At 41.4% G+C, this 11,379-nt stretch overlaps 1 protein-coding gene across 1 annotated transcript; it reads right to left on the bottom strand.

Moving 5' to 3' along the window:
* Window positions 1–3,616: 3,616 nt before the first annotated feature.
* K441DRAFT_640868 (uncharacterized protein) lies at window positions 3,617–8,696 on the bottom strand. Its single transcript, XM_067646632.1, has 13 exons — window positions 8,468–8,696; window positions 8,179–8,419; window positions 8,068–8,127; window positions 7,717–8,016; window positions 7,098–7,668; window positions 6,569–7,042; window positions 5,763–6,505; window positions 5,490–5,717; window positions 4,985–5,441; window positions 4,904–4,935; window positions 4,647–4,845; window positions 4,166–4,598; window positions 3,617–4,071 (listed from the first exon to the last, which is right to left on the bottom strand). The coding sequence occupies exons 1-13, from the start codon at window positions 8,608–8,610 to the stop codon at window positions 3,828–3,830; spliced, it is 4,125 nt and encodes a 1,374-aa protein (XP_067501327.1). The 5' UTR covers window positions 8,611–8,696; the 3' UTR covers window positions 3,617–3,827.
* Window positions 8,697–11,379: the final 2,683 nt, after the last annotated feature.

Raw genomic sequence — 11,379 nt, 5'->3', positions numbered from 1 at the left:
GTGGTAGAGGCTCTAGTGAGTTAGGTTCTAGTATCTCGTCTAGGGTAGGAAGCCTTAGAGCTAAGTTATCTTTAGAGCTTAAATCTTATTGCTTACTACTCTTAATATTAGGCTCTTCCTTATTTCCACTAGATTTTACCTATTATCTCCCTTTAGTATTAACTTGAATCTCGTCTTAAGTCTTATTGCTTTTGTTAAACGACGATTCTAATTCGTCTTAGAGATCCTATATTTAATAGACATTAATAATTTCTAATATTTGGTTAGTTCTAACTTGGAGTATATTCGCTAGATCTAGCCATAAGTTATTATAGAGTAACCGCTTATTAAACTTTATATCTTTTGTTTTAATAACCTTTTTCTAACTAGGAATATAGATTTGGAATATATTTATTAAATTATACCCTACCAGATATCCTATATGGGCCCTTAGCGCGAGCTTATTTAGGCGTAGAATATTATATTTAAAAGGGTAGGCCCTATAGCCGTAGACTCGTAGGTGGCCTATATTTAGCTTTAGTGGTAATATACCTATAGCTAACTGGATTCTTTTAAAAGGTATTTACCACCTAAGTCTTCTACTAGGCGTTTAATTAAGTAGATAGGTAGCTGCTTTATAGACTTTAGGATATAGCTCTTCTAGTAGATAGGCCTTAATTTTTATACACTAAGCCTTCTATATAATTACCCCCCTAGATCGTTCTGCTGGACCGTTTTGTAATTAAGTATTAGGTGCTAATCTTTTAAAACTAATTCCTCATTTAGCTGCCTATTCCTTAAATTCGCCTATAAGAGACGTCTCTTTATCTATGTAGATAATGGCTACCTTAAAGCCATATTGTCGTTCGATAATATTATAATATTTAATAACAATTTAGGTAAGGGATGACTTTTTAGCCATCGTCTTTACCTTATTTATTCGTGTCGCGTTATTAAGGAAGTATACCGCGTACTTATTACTATTAAATGCGACTATTCCGGGTATTAAATTAAGGTAGATTTTATAGAAAGGAACTAGTAACTAAGTTAGAGGTCTTCTAGATACTACCTTATAAGCTTTACTTACTCTATATAATTTATATTTTACCGTTATTGGGCCTTTTATAATCGCGCCCGTTACTAACTAAGGTAGTTACTTAATTATGTCTTTTCCTATATAGCCCAATCACTAGTGCTATATATGGCCTTCTGCCTAATTTAGTAGAGGCTTTAATAAATGCTTTATTGGCTTTAATTAAGTCGCAAATAAAGCCTTAGGTAAGTCACTTTTTGGCTTATTATATTTAATAGTGTTTTAACCATAGTGGCGGCTATAGTAGGTGTACGTCTTATCGTCGCCATAGAAGAAAGTATTCTCTTTATTGTTTTAATAGACTTCCTTATTATTAAGCTTATTAAGATATATTAAGTTAGTATAGAAGCCTAGTATAAAGGCTGCTTCTAAGAGCTGTATCTATCTCTTCCCCTTTAGGTTATTAATTGTAACTGCAGCTATACTATAGCCTACGATTTCTTCTATATACGAGCCTGTGTAGACGCGTTCTAATATAGGCTTAATATTGCTGATAAACCTAGCTCTATCGTTAAAGACGTATAGGCTAGTTTCTGAGTTAAGAATTATACTATCGCGAAGCTCGTAATTAGAAGCTGTGTTGTTGGATCCTATATAATAAACTGTAAAGTTTCTATAGGGCTCTTAAGAGCTCTACTAGTTGCTATCTTTTAGCTTTTTATTAGCTCGATTGTCCTTCTTATTAGCTTAATTATCCTTTTTGATTTGCTTAATATAAGCCTTAATTTTAGGTATTATATTAGCAATCTTCTTATCTACCTTCTTCTAAATTTCGTTACTTGGTTTAAACTATAATGGGTAAGAAATTAACTCCATAATATACCAGTACTTATTAAAATAGTAACGTTTTCCGTATAGGCACTCTAGCGGTAGTCGCCTTTCCTTCTTCTGCTTATCTGCTAACGATTAAGGTTTTAATTTAGGCTTTAAATTTGGTGACTTGTCTTTAAAGGTAACTCTAAAGGATCCTCCTTATGGGGTTTTGCCCTTCTAGGCAAGGTTTGTACAACGGTAGTTTTAGTATATTTTAACCAGTTTAAAAAAGGTAGAAAGCGTCTTCTTCTCCTACTTATGCTTATTAAGCTTATTCTTCCAATATTCTAACTAGCTTAGTGTAATTAATTTAACTATATATATAAAATCTTTTACTAAACGATTACTATCTACCTTAGGTAGAGCTTACTCCTTACACTTAGTGTATACCTTCTCCTACTCTTATAACTAGACCTTAAAGTTCTAGTTCCGAGGCGCCTTCTTAAGCCTTATATATTAAGTGGCTATTTAAAGCTTTTAGGCGTAGTTAGTTGGAGTAATTCTCTTCTTAAGAAATACTAAGACGTTATAGGTGGTGGTACATTTAAACGTGTAGATAAGGTAGGTATGTAAGATAGAGCTTAGGATGTGGCTGCGTAATATATTAAGAGCTAACAGCTGTTTTCTGTATAGCTTTATATTGTCCCTATAGTCGGCTTTAAGTATACGGAGCTCCTTTTTCTCCTCCTTATCTAGGTCCGCAAGCTTCATCTTCCCCCAGCTATTAGTATCCTTGGGTGAGGCATAAATAGGTTCTTTAAGCTATAGCAGATCGGTCTTAGGTGTTAATGGGTCAATATACTTCTAGAGACGATTGTTATTTGCTTTTAACTTAATAACCTTAATTTATTCGTCCCAGTTGTTTAGGCTTGTAAGGATAACGGATGATATAATAACGGGAGGGGTTTCTTGTTGAGAAGTTATTGTGGGTAGTTGTCTATAATTAAGATAATAATTAAATTAATGGGAATAAAGGCTTTGGAATTAAAGATAATGCAGTAAACGGCCCGGGCTTATAACTGTTGAACGGACGATCAGGAATGAGAACTCTGTTTATTAAAGAGGGCTCTAGAAGCTCTCTTTTATATATCAGGTAGGTCCAAATATAATAACGACGACGTCGTCATGTAGTAGGTCATAGTTAAGAGAAACAGGTAATGAGACGTTCGATGAGACATACGAGCTCAAGATACGAGACAACTGAGACATAGTTCGTCTAGACGATCTAGGTCGTCAGACAGTATTACGATGGTAGTAAGGAACTTCGATTCAGGTCGACAGATTATGACCACCATGTTAGAGAGGAGTTTTTTCCACGACTTTACGTCCCGGATATGCTCCTTCATAATGGCCCATTTCTGTCGTATGAGGACGGTGATGTCGCCTAAGGCAGATTTCAGCCATTAGTTATGTTAAATGTAACATTGCAAGGGTACAAGTTATAGAAGCCTAGGTATTCTAGCTCTTCACTCCTCTGCGCTATCTCCGTTTGGGTCTTTTCGAGAACGTTATGGAGTGCGTGTGCCGTAAAAGATCCTTCGTAATAGAGCCAGTCAGCTTCTTTTACGGTTTATACCACGGGCTGAGGCTTCCTGGGGACGCTGTCCATAATACCCAGCCGTTCTGAAGCTTCTCCTGCCAACGTAGAGAGGACAGATAGTTCCCGTTGGACATTGTTGGTTGCGTCACCATCAGTAACATGTGATAACACGTAGAGGTTTAGGGTGGCATGGCGGTCCTAAAAATTAATATAGATGACATACGGGTCGGAATTAATATTTTAGGGGACATAGCTGTCATTTGCCGAAATATAAAACATAGGTCACTAATATAGTAAACACGAGATATAGTTCAGCAACTCACTAAACCATCAAATCCCCAATTGTTTCCAATACAAATCCACCCCTTATCTCTCACGAGCACCAAGCCCTACTCCACCCACTTATTCCTTAGCCTCCTGAATACTCCTAAACCTCGGCAGCTCCGCCCCGCCCAAATCCTGCAACAACACAACTGGATTCTTAGCGGAATCATGATCCATACTAGCTCTTACCGGGACTTCAGGACTAAAGATCCGGATCATTCTGTCAATTCGCCGCGAACAATCCGGACATGTCGAGGTGTTGCGTCTGTTCCGGTATTCTGCCCAGCAAGAGTCGCAGAAAAGGTGTTGGCAGGGGCGGGCGCTGGATTTGAGGTGCTTAGCTTGGTACTTTCATAACAGGCAGAGAATAAACTCTATAAAGAGTGGAATAAGATAAGCCAGAGGGTATAACTTACAATTGATCGGCTAGGTTAGAGCAGTCCACGTTGTATTTGGAGCACCTTGGTGGATTATTAGGATCATACGTCAACACATTGCTATCCTGCGCAGAACCCAGAGCGGCTGTCACGCTACGCCAGGTTGTATTTCCAACGCCCACGCTCGACGGACTCTCATTATAGATCTCGAAATAAGGCATTTTTAGATCACGGTACATTCTGGCATCCACAGGGGTAGCAGGTGTCAACAACCCGGTGACATCTTCAAAGTGGGCGGCGTTAATGATCTGGATGTTGAGGAGCTTGGCGCAAGAAACGTCCCACATTCTTGGGTCATTGTGATCTTCTGCTATGGACTGCGTGATGTTTCCGCCGGCAGCAAGGGATAGTGGTGAGATGGCTCGAAGGTCCACGTAGACAGTATGTTCGAAAATGTTCTTGGGTAAACGACCTGTGCTGCGTTAACTTCGAGCGTCAAAATTTACTAGTGCATTCTTGCCATCTTTAAGGATAGTGTTATTCCATATGAGGACCTGTTCATCGACAGCAATGGCAGCTTTTGCGCGAATTTCCTCTTTTAACCAGGATACTGTGAAGTTGGTTCCGATAGCGACATCAAATGTCTTTCCATCGGATAGGCGCACTGACACTGGAGGTTGTCCCCCTCTAAGACGGAGAACCAGGTGAAGAGTGGCTTCCTAAGAAATATGTCTTAGCGGACAGGCTATACGTGAGAACAAGTGCATTATAAGTTACCCTTTGAATGTCATATTGAATGATATATCTCTCTTAGGAACCATTAGCTAGTTTTCACAAGTAATAGGAAGAGAGTCATACCGTCCTCGAGTTGCCTACCCTTAAATATAAGCCGTTGCTGATCGGGCGGGATTTCTTCCTTATCTTGGATTTTGGCCTTAATGGTACCAATGCTGCAGCTGGCCTCGACTTCGAGTGTAATCGTCCTGCCAGTAAGCGTTTTTACAAATATCTGGTAGCTTGTTTCCTGCCAAATCCACAACATTTTGATTGGCCCCAAAGTCGAGCTGTATTGTTCCAGGCCCATAAGCGCACGGAGATCTGCTAACGGTCGTTCGTCGTATTTGCGAATTACTGTAATGAAGTTTTTGTTCAAATTCTTGGCAGGGATAATGTGATGTTCCATGGGAAACAAACGCTCACGATCCATATATAGGATCTGTTCGCCGAAAAGAGGAAAGCCGCCATTCTTATTGCGTGCACCCGGTAGCTTGATCCAATAAAGGTGTTCCCAGGATGTCGTAAGTCTACGTGGCCCCTGGGGTACACTTCAGCTAATTTTCTTGCGTTACAAAGAGGTACGTACCCATGTTGCTTGATAACACTTCTTATTGTTCACGGTCATTTCCGCTGCGTCTTCAGAAATGAATCGCTTAAGGAGAAGAAAGTCGAACACAGTGCCAGCTTCTATCATAGCTGCTGGCTGATTACTTACGGCTCCGGCTATGAGAATACCATACGAGTCGTCCTTTGTAACAGGAAAGCTTCTGTAAAGTAGGTCACGCAAAGCCATAGAGGTTGAGTTACCTTCTATCTGTCTTCTTGTTAGTCCGTTTAGAAGAAATAAGGACGAATTTACCTCAAGTTCAATTTCCTGTCCGCCGACTTCAGTAACAATGACTTCGCTCTGAGGAACGGGTGGTCTCTGCGTTTCTAGATAGTGTATTTCTATCTTGATTTCCTGGGCGTAGAGTTGTGCTTCTGCAATCTCATCCCACATGTCCCGAACAACCTTCGTTCTAGGTGCCTTTCGAGTTTCTCCGACGTCCTTGACATATACCTTAGTTCCCACCTCAAGCCCAAGATCGATTGAATTCTTTAACACGTCGTACTTGCTTGCGTTTACGTGGCGTATTGGTTGTGCAGACTCTGAAGTCTCGCCAATAAAGCAAACATCCTGCTCGTTCGAGAATGACATTCGAGTCGTATTGTATTGGGGAATGATTTGAAGCTGAAAGCCACCCACTACATCTCTCTTAGTCACTTCATACTCGATCGATCTCGGCCCAAAGGACTGAGACATTGGTGCTTGTGGTGCTCGAGACCTGTCGAATCTGCCTCCACTGTCGTCAGTACCTTTGACGGCAGTTGCTACAAATTGGGCAACTTTGCCCGGAGAGATCGCAATTCCATCTAACCACGGCTGTTCAGGTACAACAACATAATCTTGTTCCTGCGTGACTCTGTTGAAGCGCCGCATCAGTGAGAGCATATCTCCAATCATTGGTTCTCCTGATATGCCGTTAACACCACCAACAAACGGTCGGATGACATAATGTTGATCTTTTGGACAGTCAAACATGACCCACATCGCCTCTCGTTCTGTGGGGGTCTGATTAATTCCAGTGCCTTTCAACAGGTTGGGTGTTCAGAGGGTTGACATACGATACATTGGAAAGAATATACCCCCTTTGGAGATCATTTCTCTGGGGAGTTTTCTTTCGAAGTCCTTTACGCTGAAAAGGGGAAATTTGCCAAGGCCTGGTGGAAGCTTGTGATCTTTCCCATCTTGCGGGATTCGAACAGTCCTCATAAAAGAAATACGCAAGCACCGCGAATTGCGGTTTGGACCAAATCGAATAGTATTGTTGGTAGGACGACGCAAAGAGGACTCTCCGCCTTCAAGGCTCGGATTAGAGGTATCGGGGTAGAGCTTGCTGAAAAATTCGGCAAATCGTTGCTTTCTGTTGATTCTCAAACCTCTGGAAACGTTGAACGATGGCGCTCCAGCAACCACTTCAATAGTTGATGTTTCATAGTCAGAACGAGTCTTGCTGATAACAGAGCTTTCGCCAAGAAAAGCAATGTCCGCCCTATATTCACAAGGCCCAATAGTGTACTCCTTCAAGAAACCGACGTCTTACAGTTACAGATTTAGTAGTTGAGCTTTCCACTAGCTGTTTGCTTGACTTACTTTGGGTGCGAATAAATTCAGGTATGTCATTGACCTCAGTGTCCTGAGGAACTACGAAAGTTCCTTCAAAGTCTTCGTATACACCTCCAGAGTTGCGCCTGTGCATGCCACATACGATCAATTTTGCCTCGGGCTGGTCCCGGCAGCTTCGAAGAGTATTTTGGTAAGCGTCGGTGTCACCCTGTAATAACTGTGTTGGTGATACAGAAGGTGTTTGAGGCACAGAAATGTTACGATGCAGGATTGAAGAGCCTGAGGACATGCTAGTGGGTTGTTGGTGAATGACTGAACGAGGTGTTGAGCTACTAGGTGTGAGAATGATACTGCTTTGGGATGAGCTATTGGTCAAAGCTGGCCTATCTGGGATCGGTGTTGTGATGTTCACTGGAGGCGAATGTGCTGCTTGAGCCGATTGAAGAGCATCTTGACACATCCCTACCAATGCATCACGAACAGGCTGGAATTTTTGGGGTTGGTTGGTAGAAAACGTGCACATCGTTCGATGATTGCCATTTACAGGAATGACGAATTCGTTCCTGATGGCCAGAACAGCGGATTCCGGCGGTACTATCTGAACAATAGTTAATACTCTTTCAGCGCACTCCATAGACACACTTACCACAGTTGATAGAGGTGGTATCACGTTCTGTTCCACACAAGTGAGGACTTTTAGGGGAGCCAGCCTCTGTACAGACTGTCGTGAAAGTGTCATCAGGCCATCTGCATTGACATTCAAGTTTTTCAGAAGATCCGATCTGAGCCTTTTTGTCCAAGTCACCGTGTTAACAATTTCAGAAAGCGTAGCTGGCCACGAGGCATGATTTGATCCCCTATGCGGGGTCCCCAGGAACATGACCCCATAGCATGAATCCAAAACATCGCCAAAATGGATCCTAGCTTCATGTGCCAGAACTAAAGCCTATACGAAAATTAATAGCTATTTCACAAAACTGGAGTGTTTGTTATATACCTTCTTGAAGACAAGTCCTCCCAAACTATGACAGATAAATATCAATGGACGTTTTCCACACTCGACAAATTAGTACCTTCCATATAGCCATAACCTCTCCAAAAAGCTTACCTCCTCTGTGTTCCGCGCCCCATTAAGCCGTATAAGCAAATCCGTCGCAAAATCCTCTATCTTGCTTACGGACACACTATTAGTAACAGCAGAATTATACCCAAAAGTCATGATCCGCGATTCCGGAATAGCTTGGGGCAACAAAGTCTCCAGCCAAAGCTCTTTAGCGTTTTGGTCGTCGGCTTCCTTATCTGTCCACGTCCCGAAAGCATCTCCGTTAAGGCCATGAATAGCCACAATACTACAGTAGTCAGCCTCGCCCCTTTCTATCGTGCTATAACATTCTTACTCTACCAGCGAGTTTGTCGCCTCAGATAGCGCCCCCGCCTTCAAGGGAAACAACCCATATTTTTCGGTACTACTAGGCCGAGGCGCAATAGGGCCAGGTTGCGCCGTAGAGTAATTCTTCCGGCTCTTGCCAAACTTAAACATACTGGTGACAGCACGTGACTACAGTCGCGCAGTATTCCTCGCCGATAGATACTCGCAATAAAGAGGGAAGACGACTCACCTTGGAGATTATGCGAATTTGTGGTAGTAAATCTCCTAGAAGCCACGGCGAGCCATTGAGAGGCTTCTTGGCGAGGGTGATGTGGCGGTTTTTTATTCGTTCCACCAAATGCAGCTATTCGGCATCACAGCCGCATAGACCGGTGGTCGAGCCCCAGACAGTTCCCTGCTCCCCATTCAGCCTTGCGCGATTACGTGGATACGTAGACCACCTTGTCACATCTCGATGTAAGTGCGTGTCGATCAAGCCTTCTACTAGCCGTATGTAGATCGATCGCCCATATCAAATGGAAATATTCGAACAACCTTAACTCGTAACGTGGTTAACGGGGTTTTGACCGCTCCCTGGGTTATGACCGCGCTAGCGTACCGCCTGCTGTTTTAAGTAAAGTTTTGTTGTTCTGCCAAAATTAAAGTAACACATACATTTAAAAGGCGGTGTGTCGTGATAAGGCTTACCTAGGCGTGATAGATATAACCTAGGTAAAGTTTTGATGTTCAAAACGGTCATAACTCAGGGAGCGGTCAAAACCCCGTTAACCACGTTAATGCGACCGCGACGCCTTTGACTTATTTTCTTCAGCTCTGTAATTAGGTGTTCTCTTAGTAAGGTTATAATAAGGCTCTTTTTAATTTTATATTACTAACTAATATTTATAATACTTAATGCGTTTCTTTATATAGAAAGACTTACATACCTCTTTAAGCGGCCTTATCCGGAATAGTAGAGGTTATAATAAAGTAGAGAGGTAGTTGTTACGGACCTTATATTAGCAGCAGTAGCACTATTAAGGAGAGATATAAATAGACTAGTGGTGGAAGTATGGGAGGTGCTAGGGCTAGTTAAGCTATAAGACTGAGTTACGTGGTTAGTTGCGTTATAAGTTCGGAATATAGGAACGTGGGAATAGAGGAACGTAGGACGTACCAATATACTAACGTACTAATATACTTAGTATATTTATTAGGCGCGGTATTATATATTTTAAAGGACTATAGTCCCTATATCGGGAAAATATTGGCAGGATGAGATTTAAGTAGACTTTGTATAGCGCGTTTCGCGTAATTAACATGCAATTTGACTAACTTGACACGTAATTAACTAACTTAACACGCAATTGACCAACTTAATACGCAATTTAACTAACTTAATACGCAATTGACCAACTTAACATATAATTTAACTAACTTAATACGCAATTGACTAACTTAATATATTTAAAAGTTAAATAACACGCAGTTAACCTACTTATATTCCTTAATACGCAGTTAACCTATTTAACAACTTTAAAAGCTAACTGCATATTTCTTGATATGCAATTAAGGTAAAGTTATATACTAATTACGCAATCTTATATAATCTTATATAGTCTTATTACTTAGAGGCTCTACATAAGGCTCTACACAAGGCTCTGCACAAGGCTCTACACGAAGGTCTACACGAAGGTCTACACGAAGCTCTACACGAAGGTCTACACGGAGGTCTACACGAAGCTCTACACGAAGCTCTACACGAAGCTCTACACAAAGCTCTACGTACAGAGGCTCTGCGCGAAGCTCTGCGTACGGAGGCTCTGCACGAAGCTCTGCACAAGGCTCTGCACGAAGCTCTGCACGGAGCTCTGCACAAAGCTCTGCACGAAGCTCTACGTATAGAGGCTCTACACAAGGCTCTACGCGAAGCTCTGCGTACGGTTATCTCAGTTAACTTAGACCCTCGGAGAGGAATTCGGCCCGGGCCTACGAACTTATATATACTTATGAGCTAATTAGCGGCTGGCGCTGCGCCACAGGGGCCTATATTTAGCACCCTTGCAACTTATAGGTACTTATAGGCCAATCAGTAGTAGGTAGCACGCCGCCTGCGGCGCTAGCGCTTGCGCTAGCTAATGTAGCCAATTACAGAGCCTTGAGCTAGATTCCTCTCTAAGGGTCTATGTTACGGACGCTTTAAGTACAATATTACGACTATTTAGGGAAGAGTCGGAAGAAGCTAGTTGGTTAATTTAGGCATAGTCTAAGATGGAGCCGATAGAGCTATATAACGAGGAATGGTAACCAAGGTCACGTAGGGTAATCTGTATAATCTATAGGATCTATATAATCTATAATAGAGCAGATAGAGTATACATATATCACGTATAAGAAGGATTTCTTAGGAGTACGGTTGTATATTTAAGGACCCTTAGTCCCTACCTAGATAGTTCCTTCCTTATAGTAATTCTTAGAATACAATTAGAGTTAATCTATTAGGCAACCACTCCACCAGTTATTATTACGTTGTTAACTTTTATACTTGCATTTCCTATATACTTAGCCCAATAACAGGACCTACCGTAGTTCTTACTACAAGGTTCCGTTACACAATTACTACCTAGTTACAGTATTAAATACAATAAGTTGGATAATATACCACTAAAAGCAGCCACCATAACGCTATTAACGGCGGCAACTACTTTAAGGTTAGGTAACGATACTAGTATAGCAGATACTAACTTATAGCAACCTGTAACGGTTGGACAGCTATAAGAGATAGTTGACTAGCTAACAGAAAATAATATAACGTTGGAAAATAGGATTAACAGGATAGGCGCAGCAAAGGTTAAGTTACTATTGATTAAAAGATACTTAGGAAAGAGATTAAAGCTTAAAGGATTCCTTACGTAAATATACTTTAAGGTAGCGTAAGAA

Source organism: Cenococcum geophilum, assembly GCF_001692895.1.
Source record: "Cenococcum geophilum 1.58 unplaced genomic scaffold K441scaffold_36, whole genome shotgun sequence".
NCBI classification, from domain to species: domain Eukaryota; kingdom Fungi; phylum Ascomycota; class Dothideomycetes; order Gloniales; family Gloniaceae; genus Cenococcum; species Cenococcum geophilum.
Note: the sequence above shows the minus strand (reverse complement) of the source record. Positions and strands in the feature narration are given on the sequence as shown.

Coding starts and splice junctions, on each gene's coding strand:
- K441DRAFT_640868 (XM_067646632.1), bottom strand. CDS start 8,610: ATGTTTAAGTTTGGCAAGAGCCGGAAGAATTACTCTACGGCGCAACCT. Junction 4,936..4,984: donor GGGTAGGCAACTCGAGGACG/GTATGACTCTCT, acceptor ATGGTTCCTAAG/AGAGATATATCATTCAATAT. Junction 4,072..4,165: donor TCTAACCTAGCCGATCAATT/GTAAGTTATACC, acceptor CCTCAAATCCAG/CGCCCGCCCCTGCCAACACC.